The sequence below is a fragment of the Ranitomeya imitator genome, chromosome 6 (assembly GCF_032444005.1).
Source record: "Ranitomeya imitator isolate aRanImi1 chromosome 6, aRanImi1.pri, whole genome shotgun sequence".
In the NCBI taxonomy this organism is placed as follows: Eukaryota; Metazoa; Chordata; class Amphibia; order Anura; family Dendrobatidae; genus Ranitomeya; species Ranitomeya imitator.
Genome location: NC_091287.1, coordinates 167,057,333 through 167,083,622, shown reverse-complemented (window position 1 = coordinate 167,083,622; position 26,290 = coordinate 167,057,333). Strand labels below are relative to the sequence as shown.

The following is a 26,290-nucleotide window of genomic DNA, read 5'->3' as shown; positions in this document are numbered from 1 at the left end:
CTAAGCCATTTCAAGAAGGGATAAGATCACATTATAAGTGGCTAAATCCTAAATCTCACTACCAGTATTACTAATGGCAAAACACACCTATCAGTAAGGAGCTCCTACCTATATTCCAATTTGTGAGACCACGCGCACAGCCCCTACTTGTTAGATTGCAGCAGAGTTAATGCAGTGACTAGAAAAGACATTTTTGCAGATTTTGGAGCCAAGCTGTTGATTAAAAGTAGGCAATTGGCGGTTGAGTTATTAAAGTATAGTTGGGGGTTATTGCAATGAGGTTGAGTGTTAAATGAGATTATAAAAAAGTGTCTGCGTTTACCCCAGGCCCTAGAAACAGCCTCACTCTTGTCATTTGGCTTTGTCGGATAATGCAGCTCATTGCCATGTAAGTGGGATATCAGACTTGGTCTGATGTGAAGATAGTTATTCCTGAAAAAAAAATATGCATAGTCTTCTAATATTTAACAATTGAGATGAAGTTACTCACATTTTGCCATGGGCAGAAGCAGTATTCTGAAATTCATTTCAAGGCTACAGCTAGGATTGTGCTGGTTCAGAATTTAAAGGGACACTGTCATCTGAATTTGGAGGGAACAATCTTCAGCCATGGAGGCGGGGTTTTTGGGTTTTTGATTCACCCTTTCCTTACCCGCTGGCTGCATGCTGGCTGCAAATGAACTTCAATCCAATATTGCAGCCAGCATGCAGCCAGCGGGTAAGGAAAGGGTGAATCAAAAACCCCGCCTCCATGGCTGAAGATTGTTCCCTCCAAATTCAGGTGACAGTGTCCCTTTAAAGCAGGGGTGAACAAAATTTTTGGTACAAGGACCACAATGATCTGTTCCGAAAGGCCACAAAAAAATATAAAGGGTATTTATATGAATACATCAGCACAACCAAGTTTTGAGTATTTGAGCAGGCTTTGGAGAATTTCTACTGAAAAAAAATGAATGTGAACACACCCAAACAAACTGAATTTATTGGAGCAGAAACTCAACCAAATCTTCCTCATAATCTAAAAACTAAGTTTTGAAGATTTAGTCCCATTGTCTTAGTGCCGAAACTGGATGGAGAATGGCTGTTTTGCAATGAGGTTTCTAAGTTCGATACGTATCCAATGCCCCACGTTGATGGACTGATTGTAAGACTAGGGCCAGTCCGGTACATTAGTACACTTAACCTCAGGAAAGTGTATTTGCAAACTACCATGTCCCAAAATGCCAAGGTGAAGTGGGCCTTCTCAATGCCAGACTTCTGTTTTCAGTACACAAGCATGCCGTTTAATTTGCAAGGAGCTCCGACCACCTTCCAGATAGCCATGGACCAGATCCTTGCTCCTCACAAAAAGTATTCAGCAGCCTACCTGGATGACATCATGATTAGAGATGAGCGAATATGTTATACTGTCCAGCGCAGCAACTGCATGTGGCGTAGCTGTTTCACAGTCACAACACATGCATGGAGAGCCTGTTTGTTGGGTTCTCCATGCATGTGTTGTGACTGTGAAACAGCCGCGTCACATGGAGCTGTGGCACCGGACAGCTGATCAGCAGGAGTGATCTAGGTATCCAGATTCCCTCTGCAGCTTATTCGGTAAGCGCTATAGCTTGCCGAATAAGGAGGGACCCGAACATATTCGCTCATCTCTAATCATGATCTTCAGCCAGGATTGCGGAAGCCATTTGAGCAAAGTCCAGGTGATACTTGATGCTCTATGGAAGGCGGGGTCTTCCATAAACCCGAAGAAATTTGCCATAGGCATGGAGGAAGCAAAATACTTGGGCTATGTCATAGGCAGGGGTAAAATAAAGCCCCAAATAAATTAAGTTGATGCGATCCAGAGTTGGCCCTACGTCTCTCAAAGAAGCAAGTCAGAGCCTTTCTCGGCATCGTGGGCTACTATCGCGGGTTTATTCCTAACATGCCATCATAGCCGCCCCATTGACGGACCTCCTTAATGGGACGAAGTCGGCTATGGCCAAGTGGTCTTGAAGTTGAGACTGCCTTTCAGGAACTGAAGCTAGCCCTGTGTAAACAGCTAATATTTGTGGCACCAGACTTCTTTGGTCCAGTCGGACACTTCAGATGTCGGCTGGGTGCTGTCTTATCACAAGAGGTGAATGGGGAAGAGTACCCCATAATATATCTAACTTAAAAGCTGTTATCCTGCGAGAAGAACTAATCCATAGTGGAGAAGGAATGTTTGTCCATCAAGTGGGCATTGGACACTCTAAGGTACTACCTCTTGGGAAGGAAATTCAGGCTAGTGTCAGACCATACAACAACCAATCCTATATACAGTACATATAGGATAAAGAAGAGATCCCAACAATAAGGATAAAAAACAATATTTGATTAATCACTATTAAAACCACATATAGAAAAGCAAAATGCCGTTAGTGGACGCTAGAGCACACTACTTGTAGAATATATTCAAGGAGGATTAGTATATAATACAATGCAATAAAGGTACTAGACAATACCAAAATAATAAATTTATGGGGAGCAACTTACATCTCGTGTGATCCAAAGATGTACATCAATAATTCGTGTCAATAACTTATACAATACCCATATCTAGAAATGTAAATAAGTATAGCTAAAGGTATGTCAGTATAGAAATAATGGGTACCAGTAAAACCCATTAGGAATAATTAAAACTCCAAATTGCACCAAATGCATAAACAGATGAGGTTTAACAAGATTACAATAATTAGATAATTATAACCCTGAGCATGGTAACCCAGGAACGCATAAAAGATAGGTAAGTAAGTGAAATCAATGTCTCCATAAAGTATCCAGTGGATATGCAATCAATTAAACATCATGGAGGAGATAGTTACCTTATAGTAGTAGTACTCATGGCGTCCCCTCGCCCCGATGCGTGTTTTGCCACCTGCTTCTTCCGGGGACGCTGCGTGAGATGGAGACAACTGTTGGTTTAGTAGTAAGAAAATGGAAGAACTACAAAATGGCTGTCAATTGAGATCGATCTGGGGCACCATGCAAAATCTCACCTCGTGGGGTATCCTTGATCATGAGGAAGGTGAGAGATCATCCTAAAGCTACACGGGGGAAACTTGTTAATGATCTCAAGGCAGCTGGGACCACAGTCACCAAGAAAGCCATTGTGTAATAAATATGTAGGTACTAAGAAATCTGATATCATGGAATAAAACCAGCCCGAGAGTAAAGCTGCAGCAAAAAGATGCATTTAAACAGAAATGCAAACAGAACTAACACAGATATTCCTGCAATAGTAACGAGGTGCTCAGCACAATATGGTAAACTGAAAAGCAAGCAGAACTAACACAGATATTCCTGCAATTGTAGCGAGGTGCTCAGCACAATATAGTAAATCACAGCAAACTGAATAACAGGGCACGACCGCTAGTACGAACCAGTCCAGCAAGGATATGATGCGGGAGCGAACAAGACATTTAAACGAGGAAGTCCAGGAAGGTTATTAGTGGGAATGCACACAGTGCTTAAATGAGGTAGTCCGGCAATAACTTGATCACACAGCACTTGTTTGTGGAAGTTCAATAATGCGCAGATGGTGCATTGTGAGAATGAAGTCCTGGGAAAGAGAGGATGAGGGGAAAAAGAAGGAGAGCGCTATCTAAGCGTAGCAGATGAGTAAATCTTTCATGGTGAGAAAAGTACAACTTGAATATTGCTCTCCTGCTGTGGTTGTGCAAGAAGGCACAACACTTGGAAAAGTTTTGCAAACCAGGGTGATCTTTCCGCTGGGTGTGCTGCCCGTCACAGCAGTTCCAGAGGGAAGAGGCAGCACCCAAGACAACCCTGGTCAGGATCCAGGAGCATACAGAAGATGGAAGGCAGCTGAACGTGGCGAGGGAGACTACCGAGTAATGAGCAGCAGAAGCAGGGAGTTCACCAGCAAACAGGCAGAAACTCAGGAGCCAACAGCACAAAATACTCAGGCACAGGAGAACACATGACCCAGACTTAAATAGTCAGGACAGACAGGAAGTTCCATGACAGGGCGAGATCCAAGACTCCATCTTGGATCAGGGTGAACAGGCTCAAGGCAGGTCCGGAATCCTTACACATTGGTAGCACATTACGTCGTAAAGGTTTAAAATCCTGCAGTTCCTGCAAGGTCCTCCTAATCAAGAAGGCACATGTGCAGGACCGTCTGAAGTTTGCCAATGAACACCTGGATGATTTTGTGAGTGATTGTAAGAAGGTGCTGTGGTCAGATGAGATAAAAATTGAAGTCTTTGGCATTAACTCAACTCGCCGTGTTTGGAGGAAGAGAAATGCTGCCTATGACCCAAAGAACACCATCCCCACTGTCAAGCATGGAAGTGGAAACATTTTGTTTTGGGGGTGTTTCTCTGCAAAGGGCAGAGGACTACTTCACCGCATCAATGGGAGAATGGATGGAGCCATGTAACGTAAAATCCTGAGTGACAACCTCCTTCCCTCCACAAGGACATTAAATATGGGACGTGGCTGGGTCTTACAGCAAGACAATGACCCAAGACATACAGCCAAGGCAACAAAGTAGTGGCTCAAAAAGAAGTATATAAGGTCATGGAGTGGCCTAGCCAGTTTCCAGACCTTAATCCCATAGAAAGCTTATGGAGGGAGTTGAATCTCCGAGTTGCCAAGTGACAGCCTCAAAATCTTAATGATTTAGAGATGATCTGCAAAGAGGAGTGGACCAAAATTCCTCCTGATATGTGCGCAAGCCTCATCATCAACTGCAAAAAATGTTTAACTGCTGTGCTTGCCAACAAGGGTTTTGCCATCAAGTATTAATTCTTCTTTGCCAGAGGAGTCAGATACTTATTTATTACTGCAAAATGCAAATACATTTATTTTTTTAAATTTGTTTATTAACCAAAACAGTGACAACATATACATATTTGTGCATCCAAGCCAGCATAAGTACACTTGTCAAGGTAATTACGAATGGACAACAAATTTGTGTATTATTATTCATACACTTTCAGTATTATAAGTCCATATATTGCTATATCTAATATATAATTGCCTAGAATACTACTTCCTGCAATTTGTGCCAACTTCCTGTTCGGAGCTAATGTCCGGAGCTAATGTCCGGAGCTAATGTCCGGAGATAAGTGACGTCAACAGTGTCCAGTGTCTGATTGGTTGCCGCCTGCTGCGAGCGACCAATCAGAAACGTGCCGTACTGTGACACACTCCGTCCGCCATTTTGGTGTGATTTTTTAATTTTTACCTCACAGCAAGTTACTACTGCGTGGAGGTGGGCCCAGTGACGTTGCTCTTCAAGCTCCTGCCGAATTCCGTCAAAAAAATGATAATACCATTTACCAAAACTATATATATTTAGTTGTGAAGTGGTTCAGTGACATTTTCACACCAATTTTGAACTTTTGTTTGGTGTTTTCTCCATATACTGCCTATTATTCCTATTATTTTTGTTCTTTCTTACTATTATTTATTAATTGTATTATTCTTACATTTGAATAAATAAAGTATATATGGATTCTAGACTCCCGATTCTTTAGAATCGGGCTGCCATCTAGTATATAATAAACCACTGGTCAAGTGAACAGAACACATTACATAACTTCATGTCGGCCTGGTAGCATGTATCCAAGAAAGAGGGGAGAGAAAAAAAAAAAGGGAAGTATTCTCCTTCCTCTCTCCTCCTCTCCCCTTCATTATAGAACCAATTAAGTCATAACTACCTTATCCTAATCTGCCGCCCAACATCTATATACTGTATATTATAATAATTATCTGATGCCATAGAGTATGTATTAATGCGTTTCAACCATGACTCTCATGGTGGTGCCAGGCCACCATGTCCTGATACAGTAAGACAAGTAGAGTTCCACCTGTCCCAAATCTTATCAATTGTCTTCAAGGCTCGCTTGTTTAGGCTGCAGACATTTTTTATAGTGTATATTGTCTTGTATTTGGATGTTTTTGTTTTTTTAACAAAGATTGTAACCTTAAAGTTATGTTGAACTCTCAGTATTTCAGTGGAATGTTTTGTTTTCTTGCCTTTCTCTGCAGGTACCTTAGGAAATGTGGAGCATGGAAACCAACACCAGATTAAATTGATGTATGAACATAATCTTCGGAGAACAGCTTGCAACATGACTCATGGCCCATTTGGAGGCGTTAAAGGTATGTTGTGAACTAACCATAAAAGCTGTACAAATATTCTTCCATGATAGTGCCTATTCATAAATTTAATGTATGTTAAAATATATTGAGTTTAGATTAAGCACATAATTTATTTTTAGGGGATTAGTTTTACTACCTTGTCTAAAAGAAATAAAATAAAATTTTTATGTGCTCATTAAATTATGCCATGTATGCCTTTGTATGCGTATATCTGCACAAATTGTAGTAGATCAACATCAATATAGAAGTCCAAATTTGGGGCTCACGGTGTTAGCAGGGATCTCATTGGATGTCACCGCAGCTCAGCCCGGCTGAGAACAGATCCCAGTGACCGGATGTAACCTCTGTGAAGTCACCCCGTTCACTGAAGCTGCATTCTCAGCAGCTCATTCATCAGTGGTTGTCAGCCGGGACGTTCGCATCTTGGCACTGTCCAGGTTGAAAACTAATTATCCCCAAGACATGGATTTTGGCATGGGACAGAAAGACAGACAGGCATGGTATATTGATGTTTTTTTCTTTTAGTTTTATTACAGGAGAACGAGGGCTTTGTTGAAATAGGCATTAGGTGAGTATAACTGTGTTTGTTTTTTCTAAATAAAAAAGTAAAACTGTGTTTTGTTTTATTTCTAATAAAATACTTCATTCTGACTGTCTTTATTTTCCATGTAACTATAGGATTAGTAATGGATAGGTGTCGCATAGACCCTTCTCCATTATCAAGCTGTGGGCTTGATGTCACCTGACAATACAAAGGTGACATCAACCCCACAAATATGAACCCCACTTGCCACGACTATAGGGCAAGTGGGAAGAGACGGGCAAAGCGCCAGAATTGGCTCATCTAATAGATGTGCCTTTTCTAGGCAGCTGCAAGCTGCTATTTTTATGCTGGGGGGTCAATATCCATGGCCCCCTACCAGCCTGGGAATACCAGCGCACAGCTGTGAGGTTTAGCAAGGCTGGTTGTCAAAAATGGGGGGAACCCACTCCATTTTTTTTAAATTATTTAAATAATTTAAAGAAAACTGCGTCGGGACCCCTCTATTGTAACCAACCTTGTTGAAGCTGACAGCTGAGGGTTGCAGCCTCCAGCTGTGAGTTTTGCCTGGCTGGTTATACTAAATAAAGGGGAACCGACGTAGTTTTTTTTTATTCATAGCGCAGGCGGCAGCTGATGTATACCCACATCAGCCGCTCTTGCTGTCACTGTTAATATAGCAGCAGCAGGGGTAGGCTGATGGGAGTAATAGTCCCATCAGCCACTGACTGCTTTCTCTTTTATCACTTAAATGTAACTTTCATCATTGCCGGCAGAGTAGGGGAGAATGATTAAAGCGTGTTCAGCACCCGGCTGGGTAACAGCGCTTACTGTAACGCTTCTTTCCCGGCGCCTATGCATGTCACATGGATGATATCCATGTGTGTTATGCGTATGCATGACTGCGGGATGTTTTGTGGTGACATTAAAAAATGGACATGTCAGCATGTTTTGCCCATAGCCACACCGTCCGTGGAAACACACTGACGTGCACTGACCCATTCTCTTGAATAGGCAAATAGCGCTCCGTTCCTCCCTAGTCTCTCCGTATGGCTAAGTTGTACTGTACAGCTACATATGGGGTATTGCCACGTTCAGTAGAACTTGTGGGACAAATCTTGGTGCAATTTTTACCCACTTCTTGTGTGAAAATGTAAAATCTTTGGCTAAAACAACATTTTGGTGATAAAAATGTAGTTATGTTGTCTTCACTGCCCAATGGTCTAAAATTCTGTGACACACCCATGGTGTCAATATGATCCCTGCACCCCTAGATGAATTTATTGAGAGGTGTAGTTTGTAAAATGGGGTCACTTATGGAGAGTTCTGCTGTTCTGGCACCTCATGGGCTCTCCCAGTGGGACATGGCACCTGCAAAACAGTAAAATCTGTCCCTCCTTGCCTTTGCACTGTGCCTGAAAAATATTTCCCGATTACATGTAGGATATTGGCACACTCAAGAAAAAATGGACCTCAGTTTGTTGTAACAAAAATTCCTATTAGCCATTAGAAAAATTAAAAACTTGGGGCTGAAACAACATTTTAGTGGTAAAAATTTAATTTATACTTTCTTCACCACTCAGTGGTATAAAATTCTGTGAGGCGCATGTGGTGTCAATATGATCATTACACCACTTGCTGAATTCATTGGGGTGTGTAGTTTGTAAAATGAGTTCACATATAAGGAGTTTCTGTTGTTCTGGCACCTCAGTGGCTCTGCCAATGTGACATGGCACCCTCAAATCATTCCAGCAAAATCTGAACTCCAATAGGTGGACTTCTTTCCTAATATTTCTCTGTAACTAAGTTTTAAAAGATGGCCTTTTAGGTGGGATACCATTGTTTTTAAAGGCTGTTATTATATTTGAAAAAAAAAATGTTCCAAGTGTCTTAAGTGGTTTAAGTTTTTTTTAAACTTTTTGATGAACTTTAACTTTTTTTAAAGGATTCATCATTAAACACATATCTTTGGTCATTGGGTGCCCCATTAAATCATGTTGTTATCTTTCAGTGATGACATGTTGTCCGGAACCACATGACTGTGATTGTCATTTGCTGGCCTCAGTGTTAATGGCTATCACTGTTAGGAATTTACCTTTTTCCTATGAAACATTTGAGTAACTAACAAAGTTTGACTTAAACTGCATGGCACTATTGACCACGTGCTGTGATGAGTTGCCAAAGACTGCAGTATCTAAGGCTGGTCGATTTTCCCCAAAATATTTTTTTTGTTTTTCATATTTGTTTTCAGGACAATTGTTCTGATACAGTTAAGCATTTCCCTAATATACACACATTTATATATATATATATATATATATATATATATATATATATATATATATATATATATATATATATATATACATATGCATATACAGTTATGGCCAAAACTATTGGCTCCCTTGAAATTGTTCCAGAAAATTAAGTATTTCTCACAGAAAATAATTGCAATTACACGTTTTGTTATACACATGTTTCTTTAGTTTGTGTGTATTGGAAAAAACACAAAAAAAAAACAGAGAAAAAAAGGCAAATTGGACATCATTTCACACAAAACTTCCAAAATGGGCCGGACAAAATTGTTGGTACCTTTACAAAATGCTATTCAAACTCACTTGTGGTAAGTAACAGGTGAGGGCAGTATGAAAATCACACCTGAAACCAGATAAAAAGGGGAGAAGTTGACTCAGTCTTTGCATTGTTTCACACTAAGCATTGAGAAAAGAAAGAGGAGAAGAGAACTGTCCAAGGACTTGAAAACCAAAATTAGTCTCAAGGTTACAAATCCATCTCCAAAAATGTTGATGTTCTTTTGTCCACAGTGCACATCATAATCAAGAAATTTACAACCCATTGCACTGTGGCTAATTTCCCTAGATGTGGATGGTAGAGAAAAATTGATGAAAGATTGAAACACAGCATAGTCGGGATGATTAATAAGCAGCCCCAATCAAGTTCAAAAGAAATTCAGGCAGGCTCAGGTTGCGTAAGTGTCATTGTGAACTATCCACATTTGAATGAAATTAAATGCTATGGCAGGAGACCCAGGAGAACCCAACTGCTGAAACAGAGACTTAAACAAGCTAGACTGCATTTTGCTAAAATGTACTTGAGTACATGTACATGTGTAAGCCAAAATCCTTCTGGAAAAGTATCTTGTGGACAGAAGAGACTAAGATATAGCTGTTTGGTAAAGCACATCATTCGAATGTTTAGTGAAAATGGAATGAAGAATAAAATGGAATAAGAACACTGCACCGACAGTAAAATATTGTGGAGACTCAAAGATGTTTAGAGACTGTTTTGTTGCCTATGGCACTGCGTGACTTGACGGTGTGAAAGGCATCATGAAATCTAAAGGTTACCAAAAGATTTTGGGTCGCAATACAGTGCCCAGTGTCAGAAAGCTGGGTTTGTGTCATAGATCATGGGTCTTTCAGCAAGACAATGACCCCAAACATACCTACTTAAAGAGGCACCCAGAAATGAATGGAAACAAAGCTCTGGAGAGTTCTGAAGTGGCCAGCAATGAGTCCGTATCTAAATCCCATTGAACGCAGTGTTTTGGGCTATTGGCCCTCGTCAGTGCAAAGTTTGAGAACTGATTTGGCTAGGTGAGAGGCTCTTGAAAGGGGTCAAATTGGTAAGGTTCCAGAACCTCTCACCTAGCCAAACCAGTTCTCATACTTTGCACTGACGAGGGCCAATAGCCCGAAAAACTGTCTACAAATTGAGATTCTGATTTGGCTTGATTTGGCTTCTATCATAAGTCATGTTACAAGACATGTTAAAGGGTTGATTGTGACTTGTAGGATCGCTATTTCCAACAGATGATGCTATAGAGTTCAAGTCCTCTTCCTCTCTGAAGAAGCAATTTGCATGTTTGGAGACAACGCCTTCACATATGAGAGACCTGGGAGAGTTTGCAAAAGAAGAGTGATCAAAAATTCCAGTCGAGAGGTGTAAGAAGCTTGTTGATTGATAGGAAGTGATTGAGTGCAGTTATTTATTCCAAAGGGTGTGCAAACAAATATTAAGTTGAGGGTGCCAGCAATTTTGTCCAGCTCATATTTGGAATTTTGTGTGAAATTATGTCCACTTTGCCTTTTTTTCCTTTTTTTGTGCTGTTCCAATACACACAAGGGAAATAAACATGTATATAACAAAACATGTGTAATTGCAAGCATTTTCTGGGAGAAATACTTCATTTTCTGGAGCAATTTCAAGGGTGCCAACACTTTCAGCCATGACTGTATATGTATGTATGGTACTCTTATATTATGTGTACTATAATGTTTTCTGATTTTTGGCTACGTATATTTGATTCCTTGGTTTATAAAAGTTAGAGGTCAAATAACTTTTTAGTGGCGACATATGAAATAAATATTTAGAATTAATGTTGTAGTATATAAATTCAGTGCTGTGCCCATAGGTCTCTCGTGATACTGACATTGCTGCAATCATAAATGGTGATGTTGTCGTATTACTGTTGGTTGGTAAAGGGTTGCCATGCTGTTATTATTGGTGCTATGATAGGTACCGGTAACACAGCTGCACAGAGATGGTATCAGTAAGGCACAGTTCACATTCATGGTAAGGTACTAAGCTGAACACACTGCCTAGGAGTTACAATGCTACTGCACCTCACGTAAAAAAGATGTGCATCGCCAGAGGACAGGTCAGGTAAGAAAATCCAATGTGTATTTGCTCTGGATTCCTTGGAAGAAATCCCAGGCAGGATCTAGGGTTACTGCTGTGGAATTGCGGTTGGAAAAGCCACAGCTCCATGTGCAGATTAGCACCATTTAAAGATTCCCATCTTCTCCCATCAAAATGTCTATCCTCTTACTATGTATCATTATGTAGCACTGTGTGCTTACAATTGCTCATTTCCCTGTAGGTGTTGTGACGTATATATGTAAATTTAAACCCACCTGCACAGTAAGTTCTATGCTCAGTGGCAAGGACGTTTCCAGGGCAGACAAGTCGCCCAGCTTTCTAGACCCCAGATTCGAAGCCTCCTGTGGGAAAGGTTGTGACAGTGTGGTCTTTATCCAGCTCAGCAACGGCAATTGCCATAGTGGAATTCGCCCAACGTGCCCAGGTGGAGGTTGCGTTTTAAGGACAGGACAGAATTGGATACCAATGTGCTATGAACTGTGAGGTAAGGAGTGAACTCCGAAGCTTACCTCCGCTCTCCTCTCTCAGGGCGCAGACATTGAATTCTGGACTATAGATCACTGTGCTGCACATGTAAGCCCCATGGTTACTGCTGCTTCTGCAGAATGTGCAACCTCGTGCCTCGCTGGAATGATCACTGGTCACTTTCCCCCACCGATTTCTATGGCTGTGTCCTAGCGACCTCCCAACACCGCCTCTGTAGGTCTCCAGCTCACTGCTCTAGAGCTAGTAAAAGATCTGTTAGCACGTCAATATTCAGTGACTAGGTCTGCTTACTGTGCAGCACCCCTGTTGGTTAAAGGGAACCTGTCACCCCCCCCCAGGCGTTTGTAACTAAAAGAGCCACCTTGTGCAGCACTAATGCTGCATTCTGACAATACTGTGAAATCGCCAAGTGGGCAGGTCTTTCCCCCCTAATCCAGATGCCTAACAGCCGTCACTCATAGCCTCTGTGCTCTGGGCGCCGCCTCCTCTTCCTTCATTAGTGTCCCTGGCGCCTGCGCTGTAAGTTCGAAGGGCAGCGCAACTGCGCATGCCCGAAAAAAAAAACAAAAAACAGCAGGCGCCGGGGACGCTAATAAAGGAAGAGGAGCGGTGTCGGGGACACTAATGAAGGAAGAGGAGTCGGCGCCCAGCGTGCAGAAGCCATGAGGGACTGCTGTGCTGCGTCTGGATTAGGGGGGAAAGACCTGCCCCCCTGGCGATTTCACATGAGGGGCAAATTTCAAAAGCGATTATTGCAGCAGTGCCAGGGATCCGAACTAAAAGAGCCACCTTGTCAGAACGCATCATTATTGCAGCACAAGATGGCTCTTTTAGTTACAAACGCCTGGGTGGGGGGTGACAGGTTCCCTTTAAGATTTTTGGGGATTTTTTTTTTTTGCCAAGAGGGTAGGTTTAAAGGGGTATTCCCATCTCCAAGATCTTATCCCAGTATGTAGTACATGTAATAAAAATAATATTAGGAAATACCTCAAAGTAGAAATTAGTATAGTTTTTCTGATTCACTATGTTGCTTACCCCATGTGCAGGGCATTGCAGTATCTTAGGTATCCATGGTTATGACCACTCGTATAGTGACAGTTGATGGTGGTCGTAACCAAGGATACCTAAGCTACTGCAATGCCCTACAAATGAGATACTGTAAGCGACAGAGATTATCAGAAGAACAATACCATATTTCTAAGTGAAGATATTTATTAAAATTGTTATTACACCCTCTACATATTGGGATATGATATTGGAGCCGGGAATACCCTTTTAAATCGATTTTGCATTCTTGACAAATCCAGAATCAGGCAGATTTGTAAATATGTCCACTTTTGGAGACTTTTTTTTCAAACACCACTCCAGCATTTATTTTTTTATTTCAGAGCTGGAGAGGTCCCACTAATGTCAGTTTCCTGCCCGTAGTGTTATACTTACCAACCGCTGTCTTCTGCTCTTCCCGGCGCTGCCCTGGTCCCATGTTGTCATCTGGTGACTGCAGCTTCTAAGGCTATGTGCACACTTTGCAGATTCCACTGCGGATTTTTCTGCAGCAGAATTCCTAAATCCGCAGTGAAAACCCGTCGCGGTTTTTACTGCGGATTTATCGCGGTTTTTACTGCGGTTTCTTCTGCGGATTTTCATCTGCAGTTTTCTATTGGAGCAGGTGAAAATCCGCAGAAAAGAAGTGACATGCTGCGGAATGTAATCCGCAGCGTTTCCACGCGTTTTTTTCCGCAGCATGTGCACTGCGTTTTTTGTTTCCCATAGGTTTACATTGTTCTGTAAACTCATGGGAAACTGCTGTGGATCCACAGCGGTCAAATCCGCTGCGGATCCGCAGCAAAATCCGCAAAGTGTGAATATAGCCTAACTGACCGGAAGTCAGAGGTAACAGACACGAGCTCTGTAAGTCTGTGGGCTGCTCGTCCTGGCCCCATTCTGGCTCTCATAGACTTGCACTGATTAGTGACCTCCAGCACACACTGGAGCGATCTGCAGGTCACAAACGTCTGGAGATGACCGGAGCCGTGCCGATAAAAGATGGAGACGGTGGTTGGTAAGTATAAGACTAGTGGCAGACAGCTTACATTACTGACACCACTCTAGACTCTAGCGGTGCTGTAAACATTTTGCGCCGTTTGGCTTTTACAGGCTTTTTGTTCCCCTGCACATTTAACTTTGATGAACCATTTACATCAAGTCACCATCCACACTTGTATGCAAATTGACTCTTCAGAGAGATGGAGGACTTGAACTCTATAGCGCCACCTGTTGGAAGAAGCGATCCTACAAGTCACAATCAACCCTTTAATGAGTCGTGCAATCTGATTTGGGATAAAAGCCAAATCAGAATCTCAATTTGGAGACGAGGTATTTCGGGCTATTGGTCCTCGTCAGTGCGAAGCATGAGATCCATACTTGTTAATTTTACGTCAAATGGCTCGTTTCTGCTGCGGCAGCTTGTGCATCACAAAAGATATATTATTCACTTTCCTTATGTTGTGATGTACTCCCTTTTTTGCCAGGCAACATGTTGTGTGGCTATCGTTGCCATGTAGCCCTAGCCTTAGTGGCAGGAGCAAGCCGTGAGGACTTCTCGTGTTTTTTCTTTGTTGCTTATAAGCCACATGGCCAAGGATAACCTTTGATAGGGCGACAAAGTGATGGCTGTAGATGCTCCCCCTAGGCCCAATTCTTTGTTCTAATTCTCATGCGGTACCCTTATACTTGTGCTATAGACATGACATATTTTTATGCCATTGATCTGTTATAGATTTGGTTAGGGAAGAAATACCTTTGTTGTTAAAAATTCTCCCTGTAGCTGTTGTGCCAGTTCAGACAATGGCATATAAAGCGCTGTCCTGTGTAGTGTTGTTTTGCATTTCTTCTTTTTGAGCTGGCATTACCTTTTTTTTTTTTGTCTGAAGTCATTCTCTTTAACGGCTCCAGGTATAATGCTTCCTGTGTCTCAAATGTTTGCAACTTCTGGCTGCTGAAAGATTAATAAATTTTGACTGCGGGAAACACGCTGTCTCTTTGCGGAGGGCTTTCTTCTAGCCTATAATAAAACAGTACAGAAATAGATTAGACTTGGCCAGCGTTATAATGTTCTGTTCCCCAAGGAAACTGGTACTTTAGATTTCCCTAACAAGTACATTAGTTTAGACGTGACCGTGATACTGTAAGCTGTTTGTGACGTGGAATATTGATATTAATAGCTTTCTTTTTTACCCCACCGATCCTTAAAGTTAATGCTGCACAGCAGCGCCCCCATCTGTCTGGATGTACAGGAACTGCAGGTCTTTCCCTGCAATAACTTGAACAGTGAAAAGTTGTGGGGTCTTAGAGGTTAGAGTCATAATACACAATCGCTAACTTTTGAAAACAATCATGTGCGAAGAATGTCCATTTATAGTACACATAGCTACATACCTTTTCTCCCATTTCCTACTTCTCTACCACGCCTCACTCTTCTTTTTTTCCCTGGTTATAGAAACCACTGCGAATCACTGGTTTCCCTGATTTTTTTTTTTTTTTAAGAAGGATTAGTGAGGCTTTGGTATTCCATAATTCTGGGAGTGTTGAAAATGATATTGTCATAGAAAAAATGTAAATCCATTAGGCCTCTCCAGTATGGGGGCATTCACCCCTCCCTCCCCCCACACACATAATCTTCAGGATGAGAGAGAAATTACAATCTACAACCCTCCTTGAAGTACAATTATTCAGTTGACATGGGGTAAAGGAAAATTAGTGGTAGCTAAGAAGTGACAAAACTACTTAAAACGCTTTTTGAAACACATACTCCCTGGTGTGGACAGGTAATTAATAGTGATGAGCGAATATACTCGTTAATCGAGATTTCCTGAGCACGCTCGGGGGTCCTCCGAGTATTTTTTATTGCTCGTAGATTTGGTTTTCCTCACCGCAGCTGAATTATATACATCTCTTAGCCAGCTTGATTACATGTGGGGATTCCCTAGCAACCAGGCAACCCCCACATGTACTTATGCTGGCTAACAGATGTAAATCATTCAGCTGCGGCAAGAAAAACTAAATCTCCGAGCACTAAAAAATACTCGGACGACACCCAAGTGTGCTCGAGAAATCTCGAGTAACCGGTATATTCGCTCATCACTAGTAATTAAGACTGGTATATTTGCTGGGAAGAGACAAGAAGTCTGGGGTTTGATTGATTTCAGGAGGAGAAGTAGGCTCTTCTCCTGGATGACCTGCTCTGATGAAAGAACTTCCCCAGACTTTGTGTTTCCAATTTACAGTAATTATAGTGCTTTGGCACAAAGCACTATATTGTTATTCCACCGTAGTCAACTTCTTCTTATTATTATTATTCAGTCCGCAATTAATGCGGCCCGAACCGCTGCACTCACAGACTCCAGTGAGGTGTCATTTCGAAGCCAGCGTTCCTGAGAGGTGTGCTAAGTATTTTTCGTGTCGATCGGATTTGTAGTTTTGGCGCAGTTGGCGTTTGAAAATTTTGTCTCAATGCATTTCAATGGGGAAATTGTGCCATAAGGTTATAATGGCTGATTTCTGAGGCAATTTCAAAATAACTGCCAACTGCCACCTGGCTGATTAGCTCATTGATATGCGCAGTCAGACCCAGTTACTATGCCAACGCCTACGAACTCTACATGACCCCACCAAGACACAGTTTTGCCAGATACTATCAGCTCTTAAAGTGACCCGCCCACCAAATTGGCACCTGAGGTGCCCAGCCCACCAAATCGGACCCCGAGTGGCCCCGCCCACCAAATCTGACACCGAGGGGCCCCACCCACCAAGTTGGAGGCCGAGGGGCCCCGCCCACCAAGTCGGAGGCCGAGGGGCCCCGCCCATCAAGTCAGAGGCCGAGGGGCCCCACCCACCAAGTCGGAGGCCGAGGGGCCTCGCCCACCAAAGCTGAGGCCGAGGGGCCCCGCCCACCAAAGCGGAGGCCGAGGGGCCCCGTCCACCAAATCTGAGGCCGAGTGGCCCCGCCCACCAAATCTGACCCTGAGGGGCCCCGCCCACCAAATATGACCCTGAGGGGCCCCGCCCACCAAACCAGCGCCTGAGGGGCCCCGCCCACCAAACCAGCGCCTGAGGGGCCCCGCCCACCAAACCAGCGCCTGAGGGGCCCCACCCACCAAACCAGCACCTGAGGGGCACCCAAGTGTGAAAGTCTTGCAGGGGCAGCCCGGGCACCATTCAAAAGCACTATCTGTAGTTCCTTCAGGAAATACCCATCTAGTTAATATTGGGGTTTGTATAGATCCGATATTGATGGGGCATTTTCAACTTCAGGAGTAATATGCTAATAATATGCATATTTTCTCATAACTGTGAGGCATGTCTATAAGCCCCAAATCAATAGTAGCCAGATAGCTGATAACAATCATGCCGTGTTTACTATGTAAAGGCGATATAAAATATGACGGCGATATCGAATGCCTGTGTTCGTCAGGAGTGAAGATATTGCAAATGTTGGGAATATACTAATTTTCTTAAACTGAATCCTCATTCCATAACAAGCCCTATTAGGAGTCATCAAGGGGTGTGTGTTGGTGTAACTTAGGTGCCGATAAAAATACAATGCAATTTATGATTTGCGTTCAATGCTAAGGAAATATACATATCAGTGTAGGCTTGTTCCACGTCAGCCAGATGTTTTTCAATCTGATTGCTTCCATCTGCTAAGTTGAGCCATCTGTGTGACCTGCATTTAGTAAGTTTCGTAATCCAGTTTATTTTCTGTAATTGTATATTCTGTATTGTTTTGTTACCTTTGTAAAATCTTTTGTATTTTTTTGTAAACATGATACTTTAGCCATATTTAACCTTCATTATCTAAGATCCAGCTTGGAAATTGTAGCTGTGTCCGCTCATTTATTGCTCATCCGGTCAATATAGAGGACTACATAATGGGAATCTTCATTTTTAGGGATGGAGCTACCTTGATTAATTAAATCTAAATACCTACAAATCCTGTCTCATTAGACTTGGAATGGTGTCAGTAACCAATGATTTAACATGTATTTTCAGCTGAAGTGCGGTTATCTACTGCTCTCTGTGGAGCAAATTTTCTGGGCTGAAATAACGAGAGGGATAAAAAAAAAATCATCTTATTAGGAATTGAGGAATTTTGAGATGAGAAAACCAGAGTGACAGGATGTAAATCCACTCAGACTAAAACAACCACATGAAAATTCATCATAAATTGGAATTGCTTGAATAAAAGTGATAATCCCTGCTGGGTTTTATTGCAAGGATATTGGCATTGACTTTTGTCGTGGGATATATAAATTTGTCAGCAGCAAATCCTGTATTGATTACAGACACTATTGCATAAATATAGCTTGCTTGACGAATTGGAGGCTTTGATTTTCCAAAGGCATACAGGCCAAAAATTAACCCCATTTAGTGTCATTCCTCTTTCCTTGTCAGTCCCTTGTTATTAAGGGGTTAAAAGTTGTCCTCTACCCTTCTCAAGATCAGGGCTCTGAATCCCACCTGAACCGAGCAGTTCCTGGACATGTGCACCATCGCTGCATTCATTGCATTCATTCACCATGATACTCTCAGAGATAGGCCAGTACAGCACTTGGCTTTTTCTTGCAAGCCCATAGACAATGAATAAAGCAGCCATGCACATGTCTGGCCACCTTTATATTCAGAGATCTTTGGACTTCCCTGCAATCTGACCCCCATAAATAATCAGTTTAAGAAGAGGTGCTAAGTTTGGAAGTTCTTACCCAACCATTGGCTAGGTGACAACGTCCCAATCGCTGGGATCATTCTTAATGGTAGTGCGGACATCGCTCCCACTCCTGATCGCTCCCATTCATTCTCAGTGGATTGCAGTGGATAGCTGAACATTGTCTTCGGGTATTCCCGGTGCTCCCATTAAGAATGAATGTCGCATGTGTACATGCTGAATCTCTGCTTTATTCTTGTGGCACGCTGAGACCTGTCTTCGAGATTAGTGGGGTCCCAGTAGCCGCACCCCCCAGCGATCTGTAAGTTATTCTTTATTTTAAGCATAGAGGATAACTTCCAAACTTTGCACAAGTTGGTAATGAATTTTAATTTGAGGTCATATTAATTTCAATGTCTTTAAATCAGTGTGACATTATTTATTTTAAGTCGCATTTATGCAATTAACAATTAGACTAAATAAAATAGATTGGGATTAAATAACTCATTAAATAATAAAGTTACGTTAAAACTGAGTTCACCATTGTTTTTCTTGTGAAATTCTCAATAAGTTTGATGTGTCACGTGACCCTCTTCCCATTGGAAAAAATAAAGTCGGATCCAAAATGGCCGACTTAAAAATGGCTGCCATGGTCAACACCCATCTTGAAAAGTTTTCTCCCTCCCATATACTAATGTGCCACAATCAGGAAGTTGATATCACCAACCATTCCCATTTTATTTAGGTGTATCCATATACTTGGCCCACCCTGGATTATGCATCTACAGGAACAATGTATATGTAAAAATACAATAATGGATATTTGTGCAGTAAATGTACGGTATGTATCTACATGAGAAGTACCATATGTATAAATTGTGCCTAATTGGGACTTTTACACACATGTCAGTATGCTACTCATATATCAATCATATGGATGCCCAATGACTCAATCAAAGATTGTAGGTTTTCTCCCCCCTCTCCCTCTTCTTGTTCCCTTGACTCTTACCTTACTTTTGGGTGTTTTTTCTACAACCTACGATTTTATATTGAGTCATTGGGCAACCATATGATTGATAGTGATAGCATATTGAATTAGTATACTTTCCTCACTTAGTTTTAGCACCTAATTGGTGTTTTTTTTAAATGTTACCGCCAGAGTGATATCACTAATACATGTTCCTTGCCTGTAGTAAAATGTTTACTGGCTGCCATCTTCTGCTGTTTTCAGCACTGCTTCTGTCAGAAGTTACTTGTCCAAGTAAATCTATGAGAGCCAGATTGAGGCCAGAACTAGGCTTTGAGAGCGAAAAAAGGACCAACTACAAATCGTGTAAACAGGTGCAAGCTGCAAAGACTGCTCACCGTACAAAAAAAGAACATAGAAGCACTCTGTACGGGCCAAGATATATCCAAACACTGAATACATAAGATCCAAACTGCACTGTTGCTAAATAGAATGTACTTACAAAAATGAAGGTTCTTGGCGCATAAATTAGCCAAATTATGTATGCTCATCAACCACGACAAGGTGACATTCCTCTGATGGGTACCTAGCCTAATCAGCCCAAAGGTAGTTTTTATTAGTGTTGCTTCCTACCTGCCCATTTATATTGTAGGCTTATAACCCAGGAAAGGCATGTTTGGTAAGAATTAGGTTAGGTACCCATCAGAGAGAGGTCATTTTGCCGTGGTTGATGGGCATACATTAATTGGCCAATTTATTCGCTTTACTGATAGCTGTCAAATGTTGGAATAAAATAAAATACTGGCATGGTAATTATCTTATTAATGGATACCAATACTTATTTAGTTTTGTTTTCAAAGGAAAACATTATTTTGCCATGCTATAATAACATATAATGCTTAAGTTTAGGATAGAACATGCTCAGGTGCCAACTTTTCAGTAAATGTGCTTTAGAGGGATAAAGACTGATCCGTGTTCTTTACACTGCTAGGTAAGTAAGTGGCTGCAAATGTGATGTTAAAGAAAAGGGAGACAATTCTATTTCAGAATGAACTTATGTTGTATATTTCTGATGTCTACAGCTTCTGAAGCGCTCGATTGTGTGGTGCCGTTCCTTCTTCGCACCACGAGGTGGCACTGCAGCTCTAACTCCACATTTCCACTATATCCTGGCAAATTCTAGAAGCCAAGTTTAGATCTTTTCTCTAAGGGAATGATGTCTGAATGAATCTATTTACATTAAAACTGTAGATCTGAGATGTGATGATTAGGCATGCCTGCTAATGTGACATTTGACTGAAACAGTCCCAAGATTGGATCAACAGCAAATCCCCAACGGTTGAGTGTTGTCAGGGTGCAAATGTGTAAATACAAAGTGTTAGAATCTTGGGTCAGCGGCCGTAAGACTGGAAACATTAGATGACCTGCAATACAATTTTTCAAAACATTCATATAACCCGAACACAGAATAAGATACTTACCGTATTAACCTTTTTTATTTTAAGTTTTATTTTTTGTGATGAGGTTGTGAATATTTTTATACCTGCAGGTTTACTGAGATTACATTTTGATAATTATTTTAGATAAATGTTAGCCATGTTACACATTCAAAAGGATTCCCCACTAAAAAGATCAAGCATAATAAAACACTAGGCTGCATTAGGCCAGTACCTTCCTAATGACGTACCGTGTATACATGGGTGTATGGAATCTAGTAAGAACAAGACCGCATATTTGTTCTTACAGGTTCACCTTTAATCCTTTCAAGAACAGCAATTTTTAGTTTTTTTTTCCTTTAGATTTTTTTCCTTTTCTTTCTAGAGCTATGATTTTTTATTTTTCCATCTACATAGTTGTGTGAGGGCCTGTTTTTTGAGAGATAAGTTGTAGTTTTGAGCAACACCATTAATTTTAAAAATGTTTGAAAAAAATATAAATTGAAGTGAAATGGTAGGAAAAAAAATTGGTTGAGATTTTCTGAGACTCGTAACTTTTTTTCTTTTTTTTCAATCCATGCAGCTGTATGAAAGCATGTTTTTTTGCATAGCAACACGTTGTTTTTTTTACAGGCACCATTTTGTGGTACATGCCATGTTTTGATTCTATATTACTATGCCATAGTGTGAATGCCTCTGCTACATAGAGGTGATGCTCAGATCACCTCTGTGCAGCAGAATTACAGGCTTGCTATGAGCGCCGATCACAGGGCGGCACTCATAGCAATTTCCCATCAACAACCATAGAGGTCTCGAGGAGACCTCTGGTTGTGATGGCAATAGAGCGATGACCCCCGATCACGTAATGGGGGCCGTCGTTGCACGTATTTCCGGACCGGTGTACGAAAGTGCATTTAAATGCCTGATGTCAGAGTTTGACAGTGGTATTTAACTACTTAATAGGTGTGGGCGGATTGCAATTCAACTCGCGCCTATTGCAGGCATATGTCAGCTGTTAAAAACAGCTGATGTCACGATGTGACTGAGCCAGTATGAAACGATCCAACCGTAGGTCTGTCACAAACAGCACAACAAACAAGGGAACACTGGGGACACAATTACAATGGTGGGCCCTGTCGGTTGGGACTGGGGGAATGGGCACCTCCTGCACTGGCCTACAGATGTGCCCAGATCTTGCTACCATCCCTATACGGGTTCTATCACCCCGTCGTCGACCAGGATACCTAGTCCCTCACTTGCCCTGCACCTAGCCCTACGTAGGGAACTGGCAGGTGAGAGCACTGGTACCACGCTGCACTAATACAACAAGGGGTAAGACAGACATGGTATAGGAAAACAACACTTAGGCTACTTTCACACTAGCATCGGTACGGGGCTGTCACCATGCGTCGGCCCGACGTACCGACGCAAACTTAAAAAAAAATGAACAACGGGGGCAGCGGATGCAGTTTTACAACACATCCGCTGCCCCATTGTAAGGTCCGGGGAGGAGAGGGAGGAGTTCCGGCCGTGCATGCGCGGTCGGAAATGGCAGAAACGATGCACAAAAAAAGTTACATACAAGGTTTTTTTGTGCTGACGGTCCGCCAAAACACAATGCATCCGTCGCACGACGGATGCGACATGTGGCCATAAGTCGCAATGCGTCAACTAATACAAGTTTATGGAAAAAAAACATCCTGCGGGCAACTTTGCAGGATGCGTTTTTTCTACAAAACGACGCATTGCGGCTTACGTCACACAACGCTAGTGTGAAAGTAGCCTTAGCTGCAAATCACTCCACATCGGGAAGAAACACCAGATTCACCGGACTCAGCAGAAGAACATCAGTTCCCAGCAAGCTCCTCCCAGCTTGGTCGTTGCAGAATGAACTAACACCGACAGTCAGTTGATGCATCAGGTGACCTCTTAAAGGATGGTGGGAGTGGTCACCGTCAACATCAGCTGAACCAGCAGTAATGCAGTGCAATAACACCAGCGGCCACTGGGGAAAGAAACTGCATTAACCTGTTGTGAATTCCGCTCCTGGGCTCCCTCCGGTGGTTGTAAGTGGCACTTTTGTGAGTTCTGCTCTTGGGCTCCCTATTTTGGTTTCAAGTGGTATGGCTGCTCCTTGGAGTTAGCTGTCATCAGCTGCCTCCACTTATCTTCTCTTCTGCTCGGCTATTTAGGTCTGGCTGTTCCTTCAGCTAGTGCCACTTGTAAATGGTTTCTGGTTGGATTCACATCTCTTTGGATTTCCTTGTTTTCCTGACCAGTTCAGCAAAGCTAAGTTCTTACTTGCTCTGTTCTGTTCACAGTTTGTGGACTTATCCGTTCAGTGCTTTCTATGTTTGTCCAGCTTATCAGTATGAATTAATTCTGTCTTGCTGGAAGCTCTGGGAAGCAGATTTACCCTCCACACTTTTAGTCAGGTGTGGAGATTTTTAGTAAACTCTGCGTGGATTTTTGTAGTGTTTTATACTGACCGCACAGTATTCCATCCTGTCCTATCTATCAAGCTAGACTGGCCTCCTGTGCTCATCCTGGTTTCATTCTGTGTATGTCTTTTCCCTCTCCACTCACAGTCATTATTTGTGGGGGGCTAATCTATCCTTTGGGGATTTTCTCTGAGGCAAGATAGTTTTCCTGCTTCTGTCTTTAGGGGTAGTTAGCTCTTAGGCTGTGACGAGATGCATAGGGAGAGTTAGAAGCATTCCACGGCTGCTTCTAGTGTTGTGTTGAGCTTAGGGACTGCGGTCAGTACAGTTACCACTTCCTTCAGAGCTCGTTCCATGTTGCTCCTAGACCACCGCATCATAACATTAACCCCCGATAACCATAAAGGATAAAAGGTCTTAAACTGAGGGAAACCAGATCTGCCACAAATCCAATAATGGATCGTGACAGTACCCCCCTTTCAATGAGGGGCCTCTGGACCCTTAACACAGGACCTCACCAGTAAACAACCTACAGTGAGGATGTTTTGATTCACCAGAGTTCACCTCGGCAGTCACCTGACCCTTAGGTTTACGGTGAACACAGAACGATGGAGATGACAATGTAGGCGGCACAAATCTCCAGAGCGCCGACCTGTGGAATGAGTTGTGTATGGGCATTACTGCGGGTAACTCCAGCTGGTAAGTCCCCGGGTTGACAATGGCTGACACCCGATTTGGCCCGATTATCCTCAAACTCCAGATTCCAGTACTACACTTCCACCTGATATTTTTGGTGGACACCCATACGTATTCATTCACACACAGGTCAAGACCTGAATGTTTATTTTCACACATGCGTCTGCCACAAGATGGTGGACTCTTTACAGAACTGACAACAGAGGCGTCCCCCTGTGTCACCAAACTCACACCTCCACTATACATCGAGGGAATCACCACCCTCCTCTGACCCCTCCTCCCAAGAGGTCTCTGACATACCAGGTTAGGTTGTAGTGAGGGTAGAGTCTTGCCCCTAATCCCTGGCAGCACCTCTACTGCCCCCACTGGAGAAGAAGGGGTAGGATGTAGAAGGACGGCAGAGATCATAGCTCCCGGGCAGCAGTCCTCACACGAGGCCCATGATTGGGGATCACCCTTAAGAAGGAAAACAGTGATTCCCACCCATTGTTCCTCACTCCCTGATGAACGAGGGCGGAGCCTGAAGTGTAGCTTGCAGGCCTCCATAAAAAACAGAAATTTATCTCTCCCTCCAGAGAACCTCTCAGGGAGAGATATCTTAGGTTCTGGTTGAGCCTGAACCTGACCCGAGGCCCAGAACCCCAAAAACTGCTGCAATTGCTGCATGACCTCACCACACAGATCCTTAAGCTCAGTGGTTAGAGTCTGGAGCAGTTGGCAAAAGCCTGCATTTGAGTCCTGGCTCAACAGAAAAAATGTGACGGTCGGTGTTATTGTCACAATGTGACTGACCCGGTATTAAATGACCCAACCGTAGGTCTGTCACAAACAGCACAACAAACAAGGGAATACCGGGGACACAATTACAATGGTGGGCCCTGTCGGTAGTGAATGGGGGAATGGGCACCTCCTGCACTGGCCTGCAGATGTGCCCTGATCTTGCTACCGTCCCTATATGGGTTCTATCACCCTTTGCCGACCAGGATACCTAGTCCCCACATTTGCAGTGCACCTAGCCCTACGTAGGGAACTGGCAGGTGAGAGCACTGGTCCCACCGCTGCACTAATACAGCAAGGGGTAAGGTAAGACAGACAAGGTATAGAAAAACAACACTTAATGCTGCAAAGCACTGCACAGCAGGAAGAAACACCAGATTCACCGGACTCAGCAGAACAACTGTTCCCAGCAAGCTCCTTCTCCCAGCTTGGTCGCTGCAGAACGAACTAAAACCGACAGCTGATGCATCATGTGACCTCTTAAAGGATGGTGGGAGTGGTCACCACCAACATCAGCTGACCCAGCAGTAATGCAATGCAATAACACCAGCGGCCACTGGGAAAGGAAACTGCATTAACCCCCGATGACCAGAAAGGAAAAAAGGTCTTAAACTGAGGGAAACCAGATCTGACACAAATCCAAAAATGGATCATGACAGCTGACATGTCGTGGCTTTGAGGTGGGCTCAAGGTCACATCTTTAAAGGCTCTCCATGTCACTTGTTCAGCACCTTGCAAAAGACTATCAAAGCAACTGTCATTCATTATATCTTTGATCTTTGGGCCAATAAAAATACCTTCTTTAATCTTTGCATCACTTATTCGTGAAAATTTCTGTCGCAAGTAAGAAAAGGCTTCCGATTCTTTGGTCATTGCTTTGACAAAATTCTTTATAAGCCCAAGTTTAATATGCAGATGAGGGACAAATTTCTTTGCTGAATCAACGAGAGGATTATGTTTAACATTCTTCTGTCCGGCAACCAGGTTTTCGTGGAGTGGCCAGTGCATTTCTCGTGCACGACTGTCCCACTCACAAATAAAACAACAATACTTGGTATATCCAAGCTGGAGTCCAAGAAGAAGTGCAACAACTTTTAGACCACATATGTTCCAGTTATAAATTTTATGATTAATATCAACCGTAGCTCTATATTCTCATACGTTTCTTTCATGTGTACGGCATGTCCAATAGGTATAGAATAATAGATATTTCCGTTGTGTAGTAAAACAGCCTTTAGACTTAAAACTGACGAGACAATGAACCGTTGCCATTCCTTTGAGTCATGTTCGCATCCAAGAGCACCAAACAACCCCAAGACGTTGTTGCAAAAGGTTAAACTGTTGACATGGTTGAAATATTGATTAAGGTCTTCTTGATTACTTCGAAAAACAGAAACTTTTTCC

At 42.5% G+C, this 26,290-nt stretch overlaps 1 protein-coding gene across 4 annotated transcripts in view; it reads left to right on the top strand.

Moving 5' to 3' along the window:
* BBS9 (Bardet-Biedl syndrome 9) overlaps positions 1–26,290 on the top strand; it is a 521,564-nt gene that overhangs the window by 62,192 nt on the left and 433,082 nt on the right. For all 4 annotated transcript variants that reach the window (XM_069730272.1, XM_069730271.1, XM_069730270.1 and 1 more), the window contains exon 5: positions 6,043–6,156. In XM_069730272.1, the coding sequence (XP_069586373.1) occupies positions 6,043–6,156 (114 nt within the window). The remainder of the gene's footprint in view (positions 1–6,042; positions 6,157–26,290) is intronic.